General features: G+C 37.3%; 1 protein-coding gene across 1 annotated transcript in view; it reads left to right on the top strand.

Annotated features, from left to right (window-relative positions):
- The window catches only part of JMY (junction mediating and regulatory protein, p53 cofactor), an 87,554-nt gene that overhangs the window by 24,069 nt on the left and 36,158 nt on the right, over nucleotides 1-27,327 (top strand). The window contains exons 2-3 of the mRNA XM_045796403.2: nucleotides 6,386-6,559; nucleotides 21,085-21,235. Coding sequence (XP_045652359.2) covers nucleotides 6,386-6,559; nucleotides 21,085-21,235 — 325 coding nt within the window. The remainder of the gene's footprint in view (nucleotides 1-6,385; nucleotides 6,560-21,084; nucleotides 21,236-27,327) is intronic.

Below are 27,327 nucleotides of genomic sequence, written 5' to 3'. Positions count from 1 at the left end.
ATAGCAGAGGAGCCTGATGTGGGGCTCGATCCCAGAACGCCGGGATCACGCCCTGAGCCGAAGGCAGACCCTTAACCACTGTGCCACCCAGGTGCCCCAAGATTATCTATTCGTGTGTTTTATTAGAGTGTGTCTTTAAAGGAATTCATCCATTTCACCTAGTTTTTTGAATTTGTGGGCATAGAGATGTTCTTAGTATTCCTCTTAATGACCATGGGATCAGTAATGATGTCCCTTTTTCATTTCTGATATTAGTAATTTGTGTCTTTTTCTTTCTTAACCTTGGTAGAGGTTTATCAATTTTATTGATGTTTTCAAAGAACCAGAGTTTTTTGCTCCATTGATTTTTCTCTGTTGATTTTGGTTTTTCAGTTTCATTGATTTATACTCTAAATTTTCTTTTTTTCCTGCAGTCTTTGAATTTAATTTGCTCTTTTCTAAGGTAAAGGTTTAGATTATTGATTTTAGACTTTTGTAATGTATGCATTCAATGCTACAGATTTTCTTTGAGCACTTTTACTGCAACCCCAAAATTTCGCTAAGTTGTGTTTTCATTTTCATTTAGTTGAAAATATTTCAAAATTTCTCTTGACTTTTTCTTTGACCCATGCACTATTTAAAATTGTGTTGTTTAGGGGCGCCTGGGTGGCACAGCGGTTGGGCGCCTGCCTTCGGCTCAGGGCGTGATCCCGGCGTTACGGGATCGAGCCCCACATCAGGCTCCTCTGCTATGAGCCTGCTTCTTCCTCTCCCACTCCCCCTGCTTGTGTTCCCTCTCTCGCTGGCTGTCTCTATCTCTGTCAAATAAATAAATAAAATCTTTAAAAAAAATTAAAAATAAAAAAAATAAAATAAAATAAAATTGTGTTGTTTAATCTCCCAAGGATTTTGGGGATTTCCAGCAATATTTCTGTTACTGATTTCTAGTTCAATTCCATTGTAGTCTAAGAGCATACTTTGTGTGATTTCTGTTCTTTTAAATTTATTATAATGTGTTTTAGGCCCAGAATGTGATCTGTCTTGGTGAATATTCCATGTGAGCTCAAAAAGAATATGTATTTTGCTGCAATTGGATGAATTATTTGATAGATGTCAATAATGTCCAGTTGATGGTGCTGTTGCTTTCAACTGTATCCTTACTGATTTTCTGCCTGTTGGATCCATCCATTACTGATAAGGGATCTTGATGTCTCCACCTGTCATAGTGGACTAACCCTTTTCTCCTTGTAGTTGTATCCGTTTTTAACTTGGGTATTTTGTTGGTATGTTTTTGGGCATATACACATTAAGGATTATTATGTCTTGGAGAATTAACTCTTGTAATTTTCTCTGATAATTTTCCTTGTTCTGAAGTCTGCTTTGTTTGAAATATAGCTACTGCAGCTTCCTTTTGATTAGTGTTAGCATGGTATGTCTTTACCACTTTAACCCATCTTTGTCTGTATTTAAAGTGAGTTTCTTTTGGACAGCGTAGTTGGATCTTGTTTTTATGTTCACCCAGACAGTCTCTTTTAATAGGTGTATTTCAGCCATTGATGTTTAAAGTGATAATTGATACAGTTGGAGTAATACCTACCATATCTGTTACTATTTTCTTTTGATTGCCCTGTTGTTTTTGTCCTTTTTTTGTTTTCCACTCTTTTGGCCTTCTGGTATTAATTGAGCATTTTATATTCTGGTTTTTCCATCAGCATATCTGTGATACTTCTAAAACTTTTTTTAGCGGTTGCATTCGAGTTTGTGATAATACATTTGCAATACTAACCAAGCTTTCTTTCAAATAGTGCTGTTCTACTTTACATGTAGTACAAGTATCTTATAACAGGGTATTCCCAGGTTTTCCCTCCTGTCCTTGTAACCTTGCTGTCATTTATTTTATTAATCTGTAAGGTATAATCGCTGGATATATTGTGGCTCCTGTTTTGAGTAAACTATAATCTGTTAGATCCATTAAGAAGAATAATAGGAAAAGATGTTATTTTACTTTTATTAATTTCTTCTCTAATATTCTTCCTTTCTTTATCTAGATCCAAGTTTCTGACCTATACAATTTTCCTTCTTTCTGACAAACAGTGTTTTAGTATTTCTTGCAAGATAGGTCCCCTCAGTTTATCTTTGCCTGAGGATCTCCTTTATTTCTCAATTTTGAAGGTAATTTCACTGAATACAGAGTTCTAGGTATATGAATTTTTAACTTTTTTTTAAGGTTTATTTTTTTTTTTTAGTAATCTCTACACCCAATATGGGACTTGAACTCACAACTCCAGGATCAAGAGAGGTATGCTCTTCTGACTGCGCCAACCAGGGACCGCTGAACTCTTAATTATTTCACTCTACTTCTCTTGTTTGCATGGTTTCTGAAGAGAAGTCTGATATAAATTTTTCCTACTGTTTTGTAGGTAGTTGTCCCATGCTTCTTGGATATTTTGTTCTTTCAAAAATTTTTTTGTTTTTGCATTTCAGTTTTGAAAGTTTCTACTGACATTTCTTCAAGCTCATTTGTTGGTTTGTTTTGTTGTTGTTGTTGTGTCCAGTCTAATAAACCCATTGAAGGCATTTTTCCATTTTAGTGGTTTTGACTTAGAACATTTCCTTTTGATTCTTAGTATTTCCAACTTTCTGCTTACGTTATATACATTTGTTCATGCATTTGTCTGCTTTTTCCATTAGATTCCTTAGCATATTTTTTAAAAGATTTGTGTATTTGAGAGAGAGAGAGTGTGTGTGTGTGTGTGTGAGAGAGAGAGAGAGAGAGAGAGAGAGAGAGAGAGAAGTAGGAGTGGGGGGAGTAGCAGAGGGACAGAACCTTCAAGCTGACTCCCCTGCTGAGCTTGGAGCTCGATATCACAACCCATGAGATCATGACCTGAACCAAAACCGAGAGTTGGTTGCTCAACCTACTGAGGCATCCAGGCACCCCAAGGTCACTTAGCATATTAATCGTAGTTTAAATTTCCAGTCTGATAATTCCCATATCCCTGCTATACCTGAGTATGGTTCTGATGCTTGCTCTGACTCTTCAAACTGTGTTTTTAATATGCCCTGTAATTTTTTTTGGAAGCTGGACATGATGGTACTAATACTAAGCAAAAAGAGCTGAGATAAATATGCCTTTAAGAGTGAGGTTTTGTTTATCCACCTAGAGGAGATTTGACTGTGTTAACTCTAGGCAATCACTGTGGTGTCAGAGGCTAAGATTTCCTGTGTCTTTGGTTTTGTCTCCCATGGTGTTTTGGGTTTCCTTGGTTATTTCTTAAAATCTTGAAAAGCGAAGTTTTTTTCAGTTTCATTCTTTTATACAGGAGCTCTACTGATGCAACAGTAAGGAATTAAAGAAATAGGAATTGCTAATCGTAGACTTATGATTACTTTTTAATCTTTCAACCTCTTAGTGTGTCTGTTCCCTTGGGCTATTTTAGACACTGTAGTTTTTAGTTCTATAATGTCTTTAAGGGATGCCTGAGTGGCTCGTTAGGTTAAACATCTGACTTTGGCTCAGTTCATGATCTCAGGGCCCTGGGATCAGGTGTGCCCACCCCGCTGTGCGCTCAGTGGGGATTCGGCTTGTCCCTTTGGTACTCCTTCTTCCCAACACCCCCCCCCCAGCTCTTGCTCACTTGCTCTCTCTCTCTCAAAGAAATAAATAAAAATCTTAAAAAAAATTATTTCTCCTTTGAGATTTTGTTCTTCATGAGCAAATTGTGTCCATTAGCATTTTATAATAATTGCTTTAAAAATCTGTGCTAAATCGAGGGGCGCTTGGGTGGCTCATTCAGTTGAGAGTCTGTCTTTGGCTCAGGTGGTGATCCCAGGGTCCTGGGATCGAGCCCAGCATCGGGCTCTCTGCTCAGAGGAGAGCCGCTTCTCTTTCTCCCTCTGCTGCTCCCCCTGCTTATGTGCTCTCTCTCTCAGTCTGTCAAATAAATAAATGAAATCTTTTAAATTAATAAAATTTGCGCTAAATCGAAAGTATTTCATCTTACAGTTCTCCGTTTGATTGCCTTTTGAGCATTGTTTTGTTCTCCTATTTCTTTAGGTCTGCTAAATTTGGATTGTATTCTGGACACTATAAATGGTACCTTGCAGAGCCTCCGTTGTGTGTTATATTCCTACAGAGAATGTTGATTTTTTTTTAAATAGATTTGTTTTAGCATATAGTTAATTGGTTCAACTGCATACTGTACTCATCTTTCACAGAAGAGCAGTTAAAATACTGCATTTTTATCCTTGGCTTCTATGCCCATAGCCTGTCTTGTACTTAGATAGTTCCGGTGATCAGCCTGAAATTTGAGTAGTTTGTTTGTTTGTTTGTTTATTTTAATTTTAATTTTAATTTTTTTTGTTGTTGTTGGAAAGAGAGCATGGAGGGGGAAGGAGCAGAGGGAGAGGCAGACTCCCTGCTGAGCACACAGCCCAGCTGGGGGCTTGGTCCCAGGACCCTGACAGCATGACCTGAGCTGAAGGTAGCTGCTTAAAACCAACTGAGCCACACAGGTGCCACTCGAGTAGAGTTTATATATCAATTTGTGATTTCCTCCTTTGGCTTTCTCATTTTTAGCTTTCCCTCCCTTTTCTAGGTGATGTGGTTGTCTTGAACTCTCCTCTGATTCTTCAAGCACCAAGACTGTTTTAGCCAAACTTCTCTCCTCTGGCAACCACTGGGGCCTGTGCTCAGGCCAAATACCATGAGTAAAAACTCACTTAGGGTCTTCCTGTCTTTGACGTATTGGTGCTCTTTCCAGTTTTTATTTACTTCTGGTCACTTTACAGTGCCTTCAGGTAGTAGTGTCGTAATATTTTGCCCAAGGTTTATAATCATCATTAGGGGGAGAACTAGTCTAAGAGGAACTAATCAGCTGATACTGGATAGTGGAAATTCTCCATGTTAGCAGTGAAAGTTGGAATTACGATAGCCTTAAAACAGAAGAACTAGTATTTATATATAGTACTTCTTTGTCATAAAAGCACTTTAAGGTAGATTATCTGATCCATCATGATTGTTAATGATATAGTAAGCAAAAGATTAATGTGAATGTTCTGCTACATTTAGTGCTAAGAATCTAGGCAGGAAGTGAATTTGGACTCTAAGTTGAGTATGATATGTATAGCACAATATGGTAACTAAAGCAAAAAGTTGGGGAGGAAGGGATGGAATGAAAAGCAGAATTTTGTGCCTTTGAGATGAGACTGTCACCAGGTAAACGGGCATCAAGGATAAATATATAAAATATTGTCTTGCCTACATGTTTCTTTAAATTTAGTGTAAGTTTCCTTGGATCCTTGGAAAAGGATTGCCTGTTCTCTCTGCCTTTTCTAAATTAGGTCACACAGTGTGCTACCGTCCCCCCAACTCTCATTCTTTCTCATGGAGTCATTGTTTTACTGTATTACTTTTATTTTATAAAACTGGAAAAAAATAATTTTCATAACATCACAGTTTGTAATTTTTAAAAACTTAGTTTCTGTTTATTTACTACACTGTAAGCTTCATGAAGAGAACAGCTGTATGCCCAGCTCTTAGCCCAGTGCCTCACATGTGTTAGATGTCCATATTTGTTGAGGAATAAATGAAAACACACATACACATACACACATGCGTACCAAAGAGTGCAAGTAAGAGTTATAAAAATCTATTACAGTCAGTCTTGAACTGTTCAGTACAATTGAGGTTTTTATTAACCTAGATTTTGAGGGATGTGATAGGCGTGAGTTGAACGTTAATGTGGGAATATTCCAAACTGGGAGGAGGAGCGGAGTGGCAGGAAGATTTGGGAAGATTAGTAAAATAATATTGGTAAGAGTTGGGGGCGCCTGGGTGGCTCAGTCATTGAGCGTCTGCCTTTGGCTCAGGGCATGATCCCAAAATCCTGGGATCGAGCCCTGCATTAGGCTCCTCCGCTGGGAGCCTGCTTCTTCCTCTCCCACTCCCCCTGCTTGTGATCCCTCTCTCGCTGGTTGTCTCTCTCTCTGTCAAATAAATAAATAAAATCTTTAAAAAAGCATATTAATATTGGTGAGAGTTGATAACTACTTTGTATATTAGCAGTGAAAAAATTTTTTTATAAATATAGAGAAAGCTACAAGAAACGAGGGAAAATATTTTTAAGGGCTTAGGTGTAAGCAGATAGATAGTATGAAGTCCCAGAAAATATACAGAACAGGAATAATATGATGAGAGCAGTTTGAAAAGGATGATTCAGGCAGGTCTTGAGTAGTAAGACATCTCAGCATGGAGATGAGTGATGAAAAGCCTTCAGTGCTTTTCATTCCTTCTGTGTTTTAGTATTCTAATAGCCCAAGAAGATAAGGGAGGAAGTTAAAAGGAAGTATTTTTAAGCTGTTATAATCAGATTCTTTGCAATAAAACTTTCTTCTTATTCCACAGCTCTTGGATAAGCACAAGAATACAGAAAGCATGGTCGAGCTTCTGGACTTGTATCAGATGGAGGATGAAGCCTATAGCAGCCTTGCAGAAGCCACAACTGAACTATATCAGTATTTACTACAGCCATTCCGAGACATGAGAGAACTTGCCATGCTACGGAGACAGCAGATCAAGGTTTTTTTTGTTTTGTTTTGTTTTTTGTTTTGTTTTAACCTACATAGGTCCCTTTCTGTTTCATAGTTCTCAGCCTGGCTGGCCATAGAGGAGCTTTTTAAAAATGAGATACCTGATCCTTTCTCCCCACAGATTCTATTTTGGTCAATTCAGATTACATAGAGCCTAAGCACCTCATTTTAGAGTATCTCAAAGGTGATTCTGTTGAGTAGCCAGGGATGAGAAGCCTAGAAAGTAAAGTTGTAGATGCATTGAGAAATCCCCATCTTCCCCCTTGTTCTGTGCTTTTCTTCTCTATTCCTTCTGTTTAATGTTTTGTGGCCTTAGACTTCTTTACCAGAAGTTTTGGGAACATTTTTTCTGGGAAGGCCTTATTTTGAAAGTTATAAGAGGGGTGCCTAGGTCATGATCCTAAGGTCCTGGGACTGAGCCCCACATGGGGCTCCCTACTCAGCGGAAAACCCGCTTCTCCCTCTCCCCCTGCCTGCCGCTCTCCCTGCTGTGCGTGCGCTCTCTCTCTCTTTCTGTCAATAAATAAAGAAATTCTTAAGTAAAAAAAAAAAAGTTATAAGGATTTAATGTTAGAGCTTTAAAAAATTTTTTTTAAGTTTTATTTATTTTAGAGTGGGGAAGGGGCAGAGGGAGAGGGAGAGAGACTCTTAATTAAGCACGTTCCATGCTGAGGGTGTAGCCCAACGCAGGGGTCCGTCCTAGGACCCTGAGATCGTGAGCCGAAACCAAGACTTGGCAGCTTAACCTAGTTACCCGTTAGAGCTTTAAAATCTATGATATTTAATTTTCATGGGTAAAGTGTGTGTTTTTTGAGGCAAATGTTCTGACGTTTTTCTTTTCGTGGTGTTCTTTTAGTTACTGTTTTTCTGTGTCTTGGTGGGAAATGACAGAGATTCAACCTTAGGTGTGTAAAATTTTATCCTGAACCTTTGGCAAGATACCAAGGGATGAAGCTAAAGCTGTATTTATAGAGAAATTTATAGTTATTAGAGAAGAAGAAAGTTCTAAAATCAGTCATCCAAGCTTTCACTTTAAGAAGCTAGAAAAAGAGAGGTTAAACCCAAAAAATTAAGAGTGGGGTCAGTGAAAAAAGAAAGAATAGATTTAAGAAGAGATCAGTGAAACCAAAACCTGGTTGTTTGGGTGGTGGGGGCGGGGACTCAATGTATTTTGTAAACCTAGCTGAATTGATTTTTTATTTATTTATTTATTTATTTATTTATTTATTTATTTATTTATTTTTAAGATTTTATTTATTTATTTGACAGAGATAGAGACAGCCAGCGAGAGAGGGAACACAAGGAGGGGGAGTGGGAGAGGAAGAAGCAGGCTCATAGCAGAAGAGCCTGATGTGGGGCTTGATCCCAGAATGCTGGGATCACACCCTGAGCCGAAGGCAGACGCTTAACCGCTGTGCCACCGAGGCGCCCTTGATTTTTTTTTTTTTTTTAAAGAAGCACCAACATATCTGTTAGGACTGAAAGTACTAATATAACTGCAGATTCTATAAATGTTAATAAAAATATGAATAAATTGGTACCAATAAATTGTACAATTTAGATGAAATGGATACATTTTTTAGAAAAAGTACAAATTATCAAAGTAGATTCAAGGAGAAACAGAAGAACATAGGGAAGAACATAGGGAGCCTTATATTAACAAAGTTGAGTTCATAATTTAAAACCTTCCTACAAAGAAATCTACAGGTCCAGAACACATCATTGTGTTTACGAAACATGTAAAGGATTTACGAAACATGTAAAGGATTTACGAAACATGTAAAGAAGAAATAATGCCAGTTCTACACAAACTCAGAAAACAAAGGAGAGAATACTTCCCAACTCATTTTTTAGGCCAGCATTATTCTGATATCAAAATCAAACGACATTACAGAAAAAAAAAAGAACTAGATGATCCTCATGAATGTAGATGCAGTAATCCTTAACATGATTTTAAAAAATAGGATCTAGGAGGGGTGCTTGGGTGACTCAGTCATTGAGCATCTGCCTTCAGCTCAGGTCATGATCCCAGGGTCCTGGGATCGAGCCCCGCATTGAGCTCCCTGCCTGGCGGGGAGTCTGCTTCTCCTTCTCCCTCTGCCCCCTCCCCCTGTGCTCACTCTCCCTCTCTCTCAAATAAATAAATAAAATCTTTAAAAAAAATAGGATCTAGTAATCTATAAAAATTATGATACAATATGTGTATGATTAGGGCTACTCTCAAATGCAAAGTTGTTTTAACATTCAGAAATGAAATCAGTGTAATTTACCATATTAGACTAAAGGGAAAAAATCAGTATATTTCTATGGGTGCAGAAAAGCATTTAACAAAATTCAGTATCCATTCATGGTAAAAACCCAGCACACTAGGAGGAAAGGGGAATTTCCTCGTCCTGATAAAGGGTGTATATGGAAAAGCCTACCTAACGTCATATTTGATGGTGAATGGCTAAATTCTTTGCCCCTGTGATTGGGAACGAGACAAGATCATTTACTCTCACCGCTTTAATTCAGTATTTTTCTGGAGTTCATAGCCAGAAAAAATAAAAGGCATATAAATTGGAAGGACAGAATAAAGCTATCTGAACTTTACAGATCACGTAATCATATATATAAAATATCCTAAGGGATTTTTTTTTTTTTTTAAAGATTCCATTTATCTGTTTGACAGAGAGAACACAAGCAGGGGGAGCAGCAGAGGGAGAGGGAGTAGCAGGCTCCCCACTGAGCAGGGAGCCTGATGTGGGGCTGGATCCCAGGACCCCAGGATTATGACCTGAGCCAAAGGTAGACGCTTAACCAACTGAACCACCCAGGTGCCCCTATCTAAGGGATCTTTTAAAAACCTGCTGAAAATAATACGTAAGTTTAGTTACAAGGTTGTTAAAAATTCAGTTGCATTTTCTATCTTTTAGAAATGAAAATGAAAATTACACAAACTTTAAAATACCATTATAAGCGTCTCTAAACATGAACTGTTTAGAAATAAATTTTGCAAAATATATGAAAGTTCTGTATACCGAAAATTATAAAACTTTGCTGAGAGACATTAAGTGTACCATAAGAAATGGGGAGATCATCTTAATAGTTTGGAAGACTCAGTAATGTTTAGAAGTTAGTTTTCAATTGATGTGTAGATTCAAATTAACATTCTAGTCGTTTTTTTTCCCTCCAGAAACTGACAGGTGAATTATAAATTTTTAAGGAAAGGCAAAGGACGGCTTTAACAATTTTGAAAAAGGTAAAATTGGAGGAATTGTTACCTGACTTCAACTTACTAAAAAACTAGAGCAATTTGTACTGTTGGCCTAAGATAGACTTGTAAATCAACAGAATAGAATAGAATCCAGAAATAGATGCATGGTTATATAGTAAGTTTTTCACGAAGGCGACAGAGCAGTTCAGTGGGAGAAAGAGTAATCTTTCCAAGAAATGGTACCAGAACAACTGCATACCCACATTTTAAAAAATGGATCTCAGTCCCTATACCATATATAAAAATTAACTTGAAATCCATCTTATCCCTAAACAGAATCTCATGTTCTAAAACATAAAAGAGGGACGCACCTGGGTGGCTCAGTAGGTGAAGCGTCCAACTTTTGATTTTGACTCAGGTCATGATCTCAGGTTTGTGAGATTGAGCCCTGCCTTGGCTTCATGCTGGGTATGGAGTCTGCTTAAGATCTTTCCCTCTCCCCCTCTCCCTGCCACCACTCCCCCAGTTCGCTCTTTAAAAAAAAAAAAAAAAAAAAAAGACTTAAATAAGAAAACAAAGTTTTCACAATTTGGGGAAAGAAAAGGTAAAGGCTTTTTAGACAGGATGCAGAAAACTTGAGCCATAAACTTTAAAAATTTTTTTGATAAATTGGACTTCACCAAAATTGAACAGTTACTTTTAGAAAGATCGTTAAGAAAAAGAGAAGGCAAGCCCACAGACTGGAAGAAAATATTTGTAATACATCTGACAAAGGAGCTGTATAGCTCAGTAAGACAACCAAAAAATTTAAAAATTGGCTAAATATTTTAAAGACACTTAAAGAAATGGCTAATGAGCATACACAGAGAAGCTTTAAATTGTCATCATGGAAATTCAAATTAAAACCATAATGAGATACACACCCACTAGAGTGAATATAATTTAAAATTCTGGCACTTGGGCGCCTGGGTAGCTCAGTTGGTTAAGTATCTGCCTTTGGCTCATGTTGTGATCCTGCAGTCCTGGGATCGAGCACCACATCGGGCTCCCTGCTTAGTGGGGCTCGATCCCACCCCCCACCTGTGCTCTCTCTCAGTCAAATGAATAAATAAAATCTTGAAAAAAAAATTGTGGCACTCCCAAGGACTGGTGAGGATATAGAGTAATTGGAATTCTCAGGTATTCCCAGCAATATTTTATAATGGTGTAACCACTTTGGTAAACAGTTTGGCTGTTTCTTAAGGAGTTAGATATATGTATACCTTACCGCTCAGCTGTTCAAATCCTAGTTATTTATAAAAGAGAAATGAAAACATCTGCTCATAAGACTGATACACTAATACTCATGCCACCTTTCTTCACAGTAGCCCCTAGCTGGAACAGCCCAAATAACCATCAACGGGTGAATGGATAAGCAAAATGTTGTATTTTCATATTACAGAATAAATTCTCAGCAATACAAAGGAATTTACCCTTGATAGACACAACAACATGGATAAATCTGAAATCTTGCTAAGTCACAGAAGCCAAATACAAAAGGGTATATTCATGTGTGAAGGGATGGATGGCATGAGGAATCTTCTGGAGGTGATAGAAATGTTTTGATTGTAGTGGTTGTTGCTTGGGTGTCTACAGCTATTAAAACTCATCAAATTGAGCACTTTTAATGGATTAATTTGTATGTAAATTAAACCTTAAAATAGTTTACAAAATATAGGCAACAGACAGTGTAAATTGTATGAATCCGTTTATGTGAAATTCTGGAGATGATGGTTCTGATCTGTATTGACAGAAAGCTTAGCACTTCTTGCCTGCGTTTGGACAATGGAGATTGAGAGGGAGCAGGTGTAACAGAAACCTTTGGGTGATTGATAGGCTCTAAATTTTGATTATAGTGGTTTTTACATGAATATATAAACTTGTCAAAATTCATCAAAATTTGTACTTAATGTCGGGAACATTCTGTTGTATGTAAATTATAACTTAAAGGTGTTTTTTTTTTTAAGGAAAAAATAGCATGTAAAAGTTGATACAGAGGCACACAAACTGGAGTGATCAACACTGCCTAAAGAAATGGAAAAAGAGGGATTATCGAGCGCTTCACCATTTAAAGAATAACAATTCAGTAGGAAGTGGGTACATATGTCTGCATTGGAGATTGGAATAGAGAATACTGCAGGTGCAGATAAAAACAGGAATGGTATGGTGAATAGGCATGTGCTTGTGTTTTTAATCAAAATGAATTATTGAATAAATTACCAAATCTTCACTCCTACCCGGCACCATTGGTTGATGCCAGTAAATGGCATGGCTGGGATTGAAACACATGTCTGTTTGACTGCAAAGCTTGCTGTTTTAGTTAGGATGTAAATTGTTTGGTATGTCTCAGGTCTAAGTATTTATAGGAAAGGAGAGGAAAGGTGGTCAGGGGCTAGAATACTATAGCATTTTGTGGAGTTTGACCTGTACTCTAGATTCTTTAGAAAGAACTTAATTTCCAGTGCTTTCTTTAACCTAGATATTAAAGCATGATAGAAAAGAAGATAAAAAAGAAGTTAACTTGGTACTCTGAATGTATATTTATATTTGTATTATATATTACATTTATAAAATATATTTAATACATCTTGATTTTATAAAATATGTATGTATTAACATTTTATGATAATATAGTTATTATATATTTTATGTTAAATATACTTTAGTATGGTCTTAATTATATTTATGTAAATGGTAATTTTTAAAAATTTATTTTGTATTCTTAAAAGCATCCTTTAGTACTTATAGAAGGCCTTTGATCATAAAACCCCACCACTTTACTAATTGTTGTCTCAAAGCAGAAAGTAATATTTGGCTCTGTCTGCTAGTTCCATGCCTCACTTAAGTATCTGGTTCTTCTTCTTTTTTTTTCTTTTCTTTTCTTTTCTTTATTTATTTGAGAGAGTGAGCGTGAGCAGAGAGAGGGACAATGGGAGAGGGAGAAGCAGACTCCCTGCTGAGCAGGAAGCCCAATGTGGGGTTTGACCTCAGAATCACCACCTGAGCCACAGGCAGACACTTAATCAACTGAGCCACCCAGGCACCCATATAAATGGTAATTGATAAAGGTTTTTCACTAATCCTCTGCCTCGTCTCTAAGCATTCAGGAGCTCCTCTACTGAGAATTTTTGGCCTAAAAGTCATTCTGAGGCATGCACCCCTTGATGGAGCTACCAGACTTTCTGTCTAATACTTTGGTTCTCAAAAACGTAACCCCCAGACTAGTAGCATCAGTATCACCTGGAACCTTGTTACAAATACAGATTCCAGGTCTTACCTCAGATCTCTACTGAAACTCGAGGGAGAGGGGCTCAGCAGTCTTCCAGATGATTATGATATATACTTAAGTTTAAAGCACAAGTTTAAAAGAACTTGAAACCACTAAGGGCTGAAACACACTCAATTCAAAGTTAACAATCTCTCTGGGCCTCAGTTTTAGCATCCGCAGAGTGAAATTCAAACTAGATGATTCTATCTAGATTTTTAAATCCAGCATATTAATGAATCACGGTTAGTTACTGAGTTGGCCCACTGATTTGTCTTTGTGTATTTGCTAAAAGCGCTTCAGACACATTGGCCAGCTTTTAGTACTTGCTGAAAGAAATAAACTAGAATCTAGAAGGCTTCCTCAGCTCTTTTCTCCCCTTTGTGGCCAGGTACCTCATTTTGCCAATTGTCTCCTCGTTGTATCTTAAATGTGCTCTTCACCCTTCCTTTCCCCCAGGACCAAGCAAATATGTAGGTATCATTGTGTGAGATAGAAGGTATACGCTCACCAGCCCCTATTCCAATGGACAAATTAGAAAAGGGCCTTCTTTTGGGCAGTTGCAGCAGTATACATGGCTTGGCAAAAGGTGGGCTGGTTTTCAGTCTCCACTCTGGCCCCTTCGTGGGGCACTTTTGTGCCAGGTGGTTTTTACACTGTTCAATTACTATATACTATTGCATGCCAACTGTGAACTATATTACTGCCATCATTATACATTAAGGTATTTATCTCTTACCTGAGCTATTTTTTCTTTGGTTTCCTTGCCTTTAGGTTTCTCTCACCATTTTTTAAGATTTATTTATTTTTAGAGAATGTGCACAAGAGCAGTGGGGAGGGGCAGAAGGAGAGAATCTCAAGCAGACTGCTCCTGTGTATGGAGCCTGATGCGGGGCTTGATTTCCTGAAATCAAGAGTCAGATGGCCAACCCAGTGAGCCACCCAGGCACCCCAGATTTCTCTCATATTTTAAAAAAAATTATCATTTCACACTTTTTCTTGAGAATATTGATTTACTCTAAACACAAAAATGCATGAGTAGATACTTCCAAATCTGATGGTGTCATTTTGTTAGTCACCTTCAGGTGACTCCTGGGCCTGGAAAATTTGCATTAAAGGCACTACTGCATCAGTATATGTACAAATTTATCTTGGCATCTCTTTCACATGAGAATTGGAGATTTTGTTTTGTTGTATTTTTCTCTTCTTCACCCACTAACCCAACAGTAGATAGGAATACTACAAGTTTCTCATATAAAACCCAGTATCCAAGGAAGTGATGTACTTCATAATAAGTAATTGATGCCAAGAAATTTGTATTTATAAATTAGTCTCACTATAGCTGCCTAAACTGACACATACTTTTTTCCATTTTAAAAACAGGCACTGTTTTCTTTCTAGCCCTGAAATTGAAAACAGAGATGTCATTGTTTTTAAGCACATGATCCAGCTGACCAAAGCTGTACATTTTCAGACTTGCCAAGTTAGGAAAAGAACTTAGTATCCTGGTTTAATGTCTTAGGTACAGTAAACTATAGTACCATTTTTTTAAAAAGTTAGCTGCAGTATTAACTACTGAGTGTCAGAAGTCATTTAAACGTCATTTAAAAAGCATAGAGAGCATGTTGTGTTGTGTATATTTGAATATACCTGTACAGTGAAGGTAATACCAGATAATCCAACAACAAAGTTCAAGTTAACCTTCAAATAATTACCAGCAGATTTTTAAAATTATTTCTTTTTAAAAACCCATAATGTAAGTTTCTTCACTTCTGTACAGTGTTTAGCCATCCCAGTGAAAAAGGATTTCTGTTTAATCATCTTCGTTAAGATTTTTGAATTTTGAACACTGCTTGTTCTGTTTCTTAAATTTAGATGCCATAGTCGTGTCTGCAGGAGTTTGATTGGAAAAGTAAACCAGTTATTTCAGCGGGGTGGAATTTAATACAAAGAATTGTTAACTTGGCATTAAGTTGTCAAGATAGTTACAAAAGCAACTAAGATATCAGAACTAACAATTGTAAAAACAGCCAGCACTCCTGAGATTGGTGGCACACAGGAAAGAGATGGTAATTATTAATGCTTTAGTGTGGAGGATGGACTGTGTGTAGAGCTGGAGTCTAGGGAAGGCAGCATAGCTCGTCAAGGGCTGCTATGTCTCAGCTCAAAGGAGAGACCCAAATTTCTGGGCAGGCTCGTGTTGGTTCCTCTTGGGGGGAGGGTGGGCAGAAAGTGAGGCTAGTTCTGTTAAGGCTGACAAACTGCAAACTGGATTCTGTGAACTGCTTCAGGAAGGAACTGCGGATGCTGGGATGAAGAAGTGAGTCTGATGATACTATAGGAACAGGAAAACAGGAAAGTCAAGTGATACACATAGGAAGAAGCAAATCTCTTCTCCCTGCCCCAACCCTTTCTATTGGCAAAGCCTAAACATGGTTCACAGAGCCCCAACTCTAGCATCACAAGGCATAAGGATGAACTTGGGAATTGATGGACAAGAATTTACATATATTTTTAGACTTTAAAAGTTTGGGAAAAAACCCTAGTAACCTAGCTTATGGTTTTAGCTACAATATACCAAGTCCTTGAAAGGGTATATAGAGTTTAATCATGTCATTGAAAAGAAGTTCTGTCATAACATGCTGAGCAAGCATTTAAAATTTGGCTGCTGTGTTAAATTTACTAAATCTTGGAGTGCATGGGTGACTCAGTCGGTTAAGTGTCTGCCTTTGGCTCAGGTCATGATCCTGGGGTCCTGGGATCAAGTCCCACATTGGGCTCCCTGCTCCATGGAAGCCTGCTTCTCCCTCGGCCTCTCTCTCTCTGTCTTTTCATGAATAAATAAATAAAATCTTTTTAAAAAATAAAAATAAATTTACTAAATCTTTGGTCCACACTTGTGAATATTAGTCTTGTACCTTTTAACTTGAGTGTTTAAAAATCAGAGGTAATCACAACAAAACACAAACCTTGATGGTTTTGTTAGATAGCAAACAAGTCTTCTGAGACCTTCTATCTGAGCTGAAGTCTAAATATGCCACTTATTGCTAAGAGTCCCGCAGTGACTTCTTGGTGCCTCTCAAAGTAAGTATAATTTCAGTCTGACATTTTAAGGCCTCCTAATAGTGACCACAATCTCCTTTTCTAGTCTTATCTCCCGTTGCTTTTATCTGTTTTACCTAAACTCCAGCCATGGTGGACTATTTCTCTAAACACACTGAATTTAGCTGCCTCTAGGCTGGCTAGCCTTTTGCTCAGGTTAATTCTTACCTCCAGCAAGCCTTTTGGGTGGTTCTTTTTCCCCACATACCGTATGTATCTGTCAAAATCATACCCTTCCTTTAGAGCCCTCTGCAGTTTTGAACCTCAGTAAAGTATATCATCATCTAAACAGCTAAATGAGCTCTCTTCCTGCCAAATGTTTCATTTACCTTAAGGGCCTTAAAATACCTTTATTCTTTTTACACAGAGACATCCTTTACCATTTATAATACCTGGATAAAATTCTATTTGTTCTCCCCCCCCCAAAGGTTTTATTTATTTACTTGAGAGAGAGAGAGAGAGAGCATGGGGTAGGGAGCAGCAGAGGGAGAAGCAGACTCCCCGCTGAGCAGGGAGTCCAACACAGGCTCAATCCCAGATCCCTGAGATCATGACTTGAGCCGAAGGCAGACAGTACACTGATTGAACCACCCAGGCGCCCCGAAATTCTAGTTCTTTAGGAATTTACTTACTCATCATTCCCGTTGGAAATTTTCTTCCCAGACTCGGTACTGCAACCTCCATAGCTGGTGCTCCCCGTAGTATCTTAGGAATACTCTACCTTAATATATTTTTTACACTATTGTAATTCTTTATTTTGGTGTCTGTGTCTTCCACTAGGCTGATTATCTGTCTATGCCTACTGCCTAGTACGGTACTGATGCTGAAAAAATACTATAATATGTTATTATTTTGAGTGAATAATTGAATGTTAAGTGATTGTGTCAAAGCTCTCTCACTTAATATGTAGCACAGCCAGGTCTCCTAATTTGAAGACCGATTTCTGCAGCACAGATATGTTTGCTTACCCCACCCTCCAGTTAGATTGTAAGTTTCTTAGGAGGAGAATGTGTGTCTTATGTTACATCCCCTAAAGCACCAGTACAATGGGCACTTTATTCAAATTATATAATTGAATGATTCCAAATATTAGCCATGGTAAAGTCTAAAAGGGAGAAAAAAGCAACCATATCCAGTAGCATCGTGTAATTTTCGCTCCTACAGTATGTGACTGAAGATACACTAATTGTCTTCTGAGAATTAAAAAATTCCAGTCTTGGGTGAGTAGGGAATCTGATATCAAGATTCTGAGCTTCTCCTACTGACTTAATTGTCCTTACTTGGCACTATTTTTGTAGTCCTAGAAATGGAACTCACATAATTCTGTTTTTCAACTATTAAGGAAGACATTTAGGTTCTGATCATATCTCCACTTCCCCTCCCTCCCACACACACTAGAAAAAACAGTAAGTCTCATAATTTTGCCTCTTGCTTGTCTTCCTATATGGAAACAGGAGCTCATTGTTTGCTTGACTAGAAACAGGAAACCTCTGGGATAATGTCTCTTCATCTTGTCTGGTTGGTATGGTTTGTGAACCAAAGAAGAGATAAAGCATTTTTTTGGTTCATGATTATAAAAGCAATACATATACAATAAAGAAGATTTGGAAAGTACAGATTTCATATGCTAAGAAAAATAACCACCCATAATCTAACAAAAGGTGACCTCAGTAATACATTCTACATATTTTCTCCTTTTTTCTGGACATTGTATAGTTGAAATTATGTCTATGGTTTGATCTGTCTTTACTTAATATTATAACATAATTATTTTCCTTTGTTACTAGAAACTTCGTAAGCATTATTTTTGCACAGAATTGTATTTTATAGGTGTGTCATCTAACATTCTCTATTAGTAGATATTTGTGACACATTTTTTTCTTTTATTTCAAACAGCATTGTAGTGAACATCTTCAGTTATTATTCTTTGAAGGTATTTTCTTAAATAGGTAAGAAAATAGGTACTTAAGGAAATACCTTTAAAGAGTATGGTATCATAAAAGAATGCCAGAAAAGTTTTTCATCAATTTATACTTCTACCAGCAGTATATGCGTTTGTGCCTGTTCACCATGACCACAATAACTCTGGTTACTTTTTAAAGAAAATATTAACTTTTGAGTTTTTCTAAATGGTTTGTCATCCTAGTATCTAAAAAATAGCTATTTTGTGTCTTCTCTCCTCCATTCTTCTGTACCAACCTTTTCTTATCTGGACTTTCTTTTTCACAGGGGAAAATGGAGATCATCGAAGAGAAATTCCCCTCATCCTTCTACCAAATCCAAAACTTGACTTTCTTTAAGCCCATGGAAGAACTTTCCCTACAGTTACCAAGAGCAAATTCCCTACACCAGTACTCTGAATCCTGTTCCTTCCCATGTTCTTCTTATGGACCTTTCTACTATAATTAGCCCCATTTTCCCCTGGCATCTCTATGTTTTCCCTTTGCTAGATACTTCTTACCACTTCTCAGCCTGTTCCATGATCTCCCATTAAAATAAAACAAAAAGCAAAGAGCCTATCCTTAAGCTTTGTCCTATCCTAGCACCATCCTCCTTCCTCTATTCCCTCAGATCTCTCAAAAGATTTATACACATGTCTACATCTCTCTCCTCTCATTAAAAACAGGCACAGAGTGAATTTTTAATTCACTTATTCATTTAGGAAATATTTTAGATTGCCTGTTTCATGCCAGGCAGTATGCTAGTGAGAAGCAGAAAAATGAAAACCAAAAGAAAACAACAAACCACACACTCAAAAAAAAGCCTTCTGTATTCTCTGCCCTCATAGAACTTTGAAAGGGGGAAGCAGTTAATAGTTAAAGCTTGCAAAATCTTATAAAGTATGATTATGGTAAGTGCTATGAAGGAAAGTTACATGTGTTGCACTGAAGAGGTTATAATGGGAAGTCTGTTAAGACTTCCATGAACTAGATATTGAACTGAGATCTGAAGATGTCATGAGAATTAATAGGGCAAAGGAAATTTGCTTATACTCTGGAAGTACGTTGTCACTAAGTTCAGTGATCTTAGTGCTGTTAGATCTGTGGGTACTAGGTGTCCTTCTACTTGATCCCTAAGTAATGTTGGACAGGGTCAGTTTCTCCTCCTTTGAATTGAATCTTGCTCCTTATATGATTCCACATTTGCCTGGTGTCCCCACTTCCTCTGGCTTTGTTTCTGTAGACTGTTGACCCAGCTTCTCAGTCAAAATTCCTTAGTGCTCAATCATGAGCCTTTTTCTCATGACTTCCTTAGATAACCTCATTCACTCTGATGGCTATAAATGTCATCTCTTCGTCAAGGTTATGTAATTTTATATCTCTAGCCATGACCTTTGCAAAGTCAAACTTAACGTATATAAAAGGAAGTCCTTGATCCTCGCCCCTTTGAAACCAGACACTCCTTCATTGTTTACTTTTTGAGGAAATGGCAGTTCTGTATACACTTTTTTTTTAAGTAATCTCTCCCAATGTGGAGCTCGAACTTCCAACCCTGAGATGGTGAGTCTTCTCTCCACCAAATGAGCCAGGCAGGCACCCCCAGATTTTTTTCTAGTCATTTTTTTTTTTAATTTTTAAAGATTTTTATTAGAGAGTGTGTGTGCACACAGGAGCAGGTAGAGGGGGAGAGGGAAAAGCAGACTCCCTGTGTGGGGCTCGATCCCAGGACCTTCAGATCATGACCTGAGCCGAAGTCAGACACTTAACCTACTGAGCAACCCAGGTGCCCCTCGAGTCATTCTTGATCCCTCTTTGTGCCTTGCTATTGTCCGTTCGTAACACTGCTTATTATAAATTGCTCATTGTGTGCTCTTGCATATTTTCCCCATCTATCTGGAAGCCTCTTCATTTGCTTAAGGAGCAGTATATTGTTTTTTCAAGATTAAAACCAAATGTTATCTTCCTCTAGGTTACATTTCCTGGCGATTAAGATTTTATTTTGGGTTCAGGCTGTTCTTTTAATTTGTTATTTCACCATTTAGAGAATACAGCCTGTATTTCTACTTCTGAAATTTGTTTTACAACTTTTTTGGTGGCTCATGATAGCTGATTAGTTTTTTAGAAATATGCCAGGGGTGGGTTAATACCTTTCTCTGTGTTTTTTTCATCATCCTAATAAGATGTTAACTTCTCATTTAAATTTTTAGGTGGTCTTTTCTCACTATATGATAAAGCAGGATGGAGTGCAAAAAAGTTCCATTGCTAGTCTTGCCCAATTTCACCTTTCTTCCATGTTAAACATACCTGTGTAATGTTTTTATATACTTTTACATTAATACGGTCACTTCTGTGAATTTAATTTAGCGTTGACCTGGTACATCCCTGTCCATCATTCAATTTTCAGCTCTCCTTTGTCCTTTTATTTTATTTTTAACTCTTGCAAATAATAGTTAATTTTTGTCTGTTACTTTTGTCTAGAGATCTTTAGTAGATGGATGGGCTGATTTTTATAAATTATTAGTCTTTAAAATCTGAGTTTTCAATTATTTTATTTATGTCAGTTATAAAATAAGTATTTTAGGGGCACAAATACTTCTTAACCTGAAAATAGAAGTATCATAAAGGAGGAAATATATTTCTTATTATCTCAGCACCCCAAAATAACATCTCTACATTTTGCTGCATTTCCTCTGTTTATATATGGAGGAGGGGAAGGGTGAAAAAGAAGATAGAGAAAGATGAATGGGGAACAAATTTCTGTGTCAGATGTCTTTAACGTTATTGTTAATTTACTTGTTTTTTTAAATTAATAGCTTGTACTCTAGAGCAAGAGAAAACAAGTGTTCTTTGTTTTAGCACAAGGCGCTATGCCTGCCTGATAACTAAACATTCAGTAAATGTTTAAGAATGAAGAAAGAAAGAAAAGAAAGAAAGAAATGGACTTCTTAATTTTTCTTTTTTTCTCTCTAAAGATTTCCATGGAGAATGATTATCTGGGTCCCCGAAGAATTGAAAGTCTACAAAAAGAAGATGCTGATTGGCAGCGAAAAGCTCACATGGCTGTGCTGTCTATTCAAGATCTTACTGTCAAATATTTTGAAATAACAGCGAAAGCACAAAAAGGTGAGTTTCCTAGTAAAGTTTTCCTTGTTAGATATTTTTGAAAATGAGTGGTTTAAATTTTTTCATGTTTACAGGAGTTCTGTAGAATAATGTATAAAGACTACTCATAGTCCTAGTAGTTAAAAAGGATCACTATTAGCCAGTTACAGTACATCCTTTCAGTCTTTTCTGGGCATGTGTTTACATGTGTTTTTTACCTTTAAAAAATAGTAATTGGGTGTTAGTGTAGCATAATTCAGTTCTGACACTAACCTGTTATAGACCCCACAGCTTAAAGGCACAGTTCGCAATGAGATTGCTCACATTTAAGATACTACTTGGAAATTTAGAGGGTCCCCAGGCCTTCTGCACTTCTCACCAACTCATGACAAATTTGGGGGTTCACACAGCCTTTTTAGGTTTGATCATTTGCTACAATGACTCACAGAACTCAGGAAAGTACATACTTAGGATTATGGTTTTAGATGATAAAAATCAGGACAAGCCAAATGAAGACATTCATAGGGCAAGGTCTCTGAAGGGCCATTCCTTCCAACTTCCTTTCATAGGTGACCACGGAAATCCTTCAATAGCAGTTTAAAATCACTGCTGTTCATTATTTTCATTATCTACCTGGCATTAACATAGTTTAGCATTTAGGTTCTTCCTTCCAGAAATCCCCATTTCCTTAAAAGTTTTATTTTAGGCAGTTTATTCCTTCAGAATGCCAGTTGCCAAATTAGAATGCTCTCTTTGATTCTTTAGCATCATTTGATATCGTCATTAAAAAAATAAAAACAGGAGGGGCACCTGGGTAGCGCAGTCCTTAAGCATCTGCCTTCGGCTCAGGGCGTGATCCCGGCGTTCCGGGATCGAGCCCCACATCGCACTCCTCCACTGGGAGCCTGCTTCTTCCTCTCCCACTCCCCTGCTGTGTTCCCTCTCTTGCTGGCTGTCTCTCTGTCACATGAATAAATAAAATCTTTTTAAATAAATTAATTAATTAATTAATTAAAAAAACAGGAGTTTGATAGGTGAAAAATACTATCGTGTTTTAAAATTTTGCATTTCCTAGATTACTACTGAGTACTGATCTTTTTTGCTTTTTATGTAATAATTGGTATTTGCATATCCTTTCTTTCCAGTTAATAATACCTTTTGCCTATTTTTGTATGGTGGATTTTCGCTGTTGATGAATAAAAGCTCCTTATATTATAGTTATATTAACACTTGGACCTCTGTTACAAATGTCTATTCCTAAATTTTAACTTTTATTATATACAGATTTTATTTGTAAAAACTATCAGCTTTTAAGAATGATTTTTTAAAAATCTTTAAATTGTTACTTATATTTTCTAAAGTTAGTTTCTGTATTCATCCAAATAGTTAAAGCCTAGTAAAATTCTTTTATATACTTGGATTTCTTTCTGGACTCTGATTTCCAGTGATAAGCCTTTTCTTATGCTCTGATTAATGATAATAGCTTCATAATGAAATTTACTACCTAGCTTATCAATTAACCCTTCCTCATTATTATTCAAAAATCTTTCAGGTGGATAGTCAGTTACTCTTCTCTAAGATAGTTCTATAATCCTTTTTTAAAAATTACTTATTCCCAGGGCGCCTGGGTGGCTTAGTCATTGAGCGTCTGCCTTCGGCTCAGGGCGTGATCCCGAGGTTCTGGGATCCAGCCCCACATCAGGCTCTTCCGCTGGGAGCCTACTTCTTCCTCGCCCACTCCCCCTGCTTGTGTTCCCTCTCTCGCTGGCTGTCTCTCTCTCTGTCAAATAAATAAACTCTTTAAAAAAAAAAAATTACTTATTCCCAAACTAATGCAGTTCTTACCAGAATCGCAATATTGTAGAATTTGACAAGAGGATTTTCATATTCATGGGAAGAGCACATGCTTTATTTCTTTTTTTATTTTATTTTTTAGAATCTTTTTGTTTTTTAAAGATTTTATATATTTGACAGAGGGCACAAGCAGGGAGAGAGAGAAGCCGTGCAGGGCCGAGTAGGGAGGGAGCCCAATGCAGGGCTCCATCCCAGAACCCTGGAATCGTGATCTGAGCCAACAGCAGACACTTAACCGACTGAGCCACCCAGGCACCCCGTTTCTTTTTTTATTTTTAAAGATTTTATTTATTTGAGAAAAAAAGGAGAGCAGAGGGAGAGGGAGAAGCAGGTTCCCCACTCAGCAGGGGACCCGTTGTTGGGCTAGATTCCCAGGACCCTGGGTTTACGACCTGAGCGGAAGGCAGACACAACCAGCTGACCCACCCAGACGCCCCACAGCAGTGTTTTTTAACTAAAGGTGATTGTGCCATACAAAAGGACTTCTAACAGTCTCTGGAGACTTTTTGGTTGTCACAACTACTAAGAGTGTTAGTAGTATCTAGTAGAGGATTATATTAAACATCCTATGTTGCATAGGACAGCCCACCCTATGACGAAAAGTTTTCTGGCTCAGAGTATCTAAGTGCTGAGTTTGAGAAGCTTTAGTCTTCTTTAGGGAAAAAAAATGCATGGTCATTCATATCAGTAGATGCTGAAAAAGCATTTGATGAAATACAACATGCTGTGTGTGATGAAAACACTCAGTAAACTGGGAATAGAAAAGAACTTCTTTAAATATGGTAAAGGACACCTGCAGAAACCCTATAGCCAACATTGCATTTAATGGTGGAAGACTGAATGCTTCCCTGCTAGAATAGGTAAAAAGTCTAGGATGTTTACTCTTAATCCCTCTTATTTAATGTAGTATAATAAATCTTAGTTGTAATAAGGCAAGAAAAAGAAATAAAAAGCTTATAGTTGGAAGAAGTAAAGTGGTTCTCATTTTAGATGATAATGTATGGGTTAAAAATTGAATCTATTTTTAAAAACTTCCAACTACCAGGTGACTTTCTCAGGGTAACAGGAAATATGGTCAGCACCGAAAATGAATCCTATTTATCTATGTAAGCAGCGAATAGTTGGAAATAGAAATCTTTTTAAAAATTCCATTTATAATAGTCTTAACAAAACATGTACAGGATTTGTAATGCTTACAATTAGATAACATGATGAAGAAATCACAGACTTAAGTAAATGGATAGACATGTTATGCTCATGTATTGAAACGTCCAAAATAGTAATGATGTCTGTTCTCTCCAAAGTGATCTGTAGATTTAACACAGTACCTATCAAAAAGCAGGACTTTTCCTATAAGCATAAACAGGCTGATTCTAATTTACATGGAAGGGCAAACGAACTAAAATACCTAAAACAGTTTAGAAAAAAAGAAAAACAGAATCACATTACCTGACTATACAAATTATAGAGCCACTGTGGCATGGTATTATGGAAGGGATAGACATGTGAATCAATGGGGTAGAGTAGAGAATAAGAAGTAAACTCAACACATGGCCATTTACTCTGCAAATTAGCTCTGGAAAACATGTTCAAGACCATCAGTCGTTAATATGCAAATTAAAACCACAATGAGATGGCAACGTCCCTATTAGAATGCCTAAAATAAAAAAAATACTAACAGTATCAAGAGCTGACAAGGATGTAGAGTAACTATAACCGTCCCTGTATTGCAGGTGGTAATGCAAAATTGTAGTCTTTGGAAAATGAATGCGATTTCTTGTCTTGTCTTTTTTCTTTTAAGATTTTATTTATTTATTTGAGGTAGAAAGAGCAAGCTAGCACATGCCAGGGAAAGAGGGAGAGAGAGAAGCAGACTCCCTGCTGAGCAGGGAGCTCGACAAGGGGCTTGATCCCAGAACTCTGGGATCATGACCTGAGCCGAAGGCAGACACTTAACTAACCGAGCCACCTAGGCTCCTGAATACAATTTCTTACGTAAATTAAAGATGTGCTTACCATATGACCTAGCAGTCCCACTTACAGGTATTTGCCTTAGAGCATTATGAGAATTTTTAAAAATAAATTAAAAGAAAAAACAGTACATTAAAATGTTAGTAATAGTTCCTTTTAACATTTAAAGATGTCTTTTCATAATATAAACTATTTTTATGAAATAGTTTTCTGTAAATTATTTTGTTTAGAGTCTGCTTTCTGTGCTTTCTAGGTGCATTCTTTGATATTTAAAAAAAAGTTTGTGTTATGATTAAAAATACGTAACCATTGTAGGGCACCTGGGTGGTTCAGTCAGTTAAGCGACTGACTTTATTTCGGCTCAGGTCATGATCTCAGGTTGGGCTCTTTGCTCAATGGATAGTCTGCTTAAGATTCTCTCTCTGCCCCTCCCCTTGTTTTATTTAAAAATACATAACCATTGTAGGGGCGCCTGGGTGGCGCAGTCGTTGGGCGTCTGCCTTCGGCTCAGGGCGTGATTCTGGTGTTCCGGGATCGAGTCCCACATCGGGCTCCTCCGCTGGGAGCCTGCTTCTTCCTCTCCCACTCCCCCTGCTTGTGTTCCCTCTCTCGCTGGCTGTCTCTGTCAAATAAATAAATAAATAATCTTTTTTAAAAAATAAATAAAAATAAAAAATAAAAATACATAACCATTGTAGAAAATTTAGAATATTAGAGAGGGGAAACCCTACGTACATCTGTAATCCTACTTCCTGTGCAACCACTTTGTGTTTCTATCAATTTTTTTCTATATACTGGCGTGTTACAGAATCGCAATGATTCTAAATATAGTTTTATATATGGTTCATAGTTTGTTCTCTTTCCTATACAATTTTGATGACTGCTCTTATTTTGTACTTCTCCAATTTTAAGCAAAACATTTTTGTATATGACAGCCATCGTTATAGGGTTCCAGATTCTTCATTAGAGTCACTGTAGAATCCTTTATATCTTACTTATGGTGACTTTATCCTGGCAGGAAGCTTTTGCACCCAAGCAGGGAGATATTTGCTTGGCCATTTAATTTTCCTTTATTTTCCTTTCCTGAGTGTGTTTCCTTCCTCCCATGGCAGGGAAACAGAATGAACTCTCTGTGGCTTTATGTGGCTGATAGTAATAGCTGTCCTTTATGTTTCCAATCAGAAGGTAACTTTGTCTAATTTCTCTTTTTAGAGGAAGAGTAAAACACGCCCTTTTAATTTTTTTTTCATTTACAGAGCCAGATATAACCTAATTTTGATGTGTTATTGCTTAGCTTTTATTTTAAAGATTTATTTATTTATTTTAGAGATTGTGAGAGAAAGAGGGAGGGAGCAAGCATATGAGCAGGAAGGGCAGAGGGAGAAGGAGAGAGAATCTCAAGCTGACTCTGTTCTGAGCACAGGGCTAGACGTGGAGCCTGATCTCATGTCCCTGAGATCACTACCTGAGCTGAAACCAAGAGTCAGACGCTTAATTGACTGTGCCAACCAGGCGCCCCTATTATAGCTTAGCTTTTAAAAACATCTTAAATGGGCTCGTTTCTGACAGGTATACATGTTAGCATATTAAACTTTTAAAAATAGATTTAACATGCTATTTTGTGAGCACCAGAAGTGCATTGCCTTCAGAGCTTTTTTATATACACAGATCATCATACACTATTACTATTATAGAGTTGTTACTCTGAAAATATGAAAGGTCCACTTAGGAAGAATCTTTATTCTTACCAGCAGAGGGAGAGAAGAATCTGTTTTAGAGATATCCCAATAGTGTTCTAGAGGTATTTCAAGCATTCTGTATTCACAAACAGTTTTCTTTGTTACTGTCGTATTTCTGAGCTGTTGGGGAAAATAAATGCCAAGTGAAGAGAGTAACAGTGAGATATAAGAATATGTTCTAGCCAAGGTATTAGAAGACAATGTATCAACTAGCTCTTGCGGTAGGTAACAACAGGAGACTGAATTAGGACAGGAAGCTACTCCTGACACTAAAGTGGAGAGAAGAGAGTGATGGTGCAATGTGAAGTGGAAGAGACATTTGAGTAACTGTCATTATCTCATTTAATTTCCACAAAAGCTTTTGGACTAGATACTGTATTTCCTTTTTTTCACAAGCAAGGAATTGAGCCCCAGAACAATGAAGTTTCTTGCCAAAAGTTACGTGTCAGTAACAGATGGAATTGGGAATTTAACTCTATTATTTCACTCCAGATCCTCTGATTTTTGTTTTCCTGCATTGTACTCCTATATCATTCTTATGGTTGTAAA

This window comes from Ursus americanus, chromosome 5 (assembly GCF_024610735.1).
Source record: "Ursus americanus isolate L20-20 chromosome 5, mUrsAme1.1.p, whole genome shotgun sequence".
NCBI lineage: Eukaryota > Metazoa > Chordata > Mammalia > Carnivora > Ursidae > Ursus > Ursus americanus.
The sequence above is the reverse complement of the archived record's forward strand: the minus strand, read 5'-3'. Positions and strand labels throughout refer to the sequence as shown.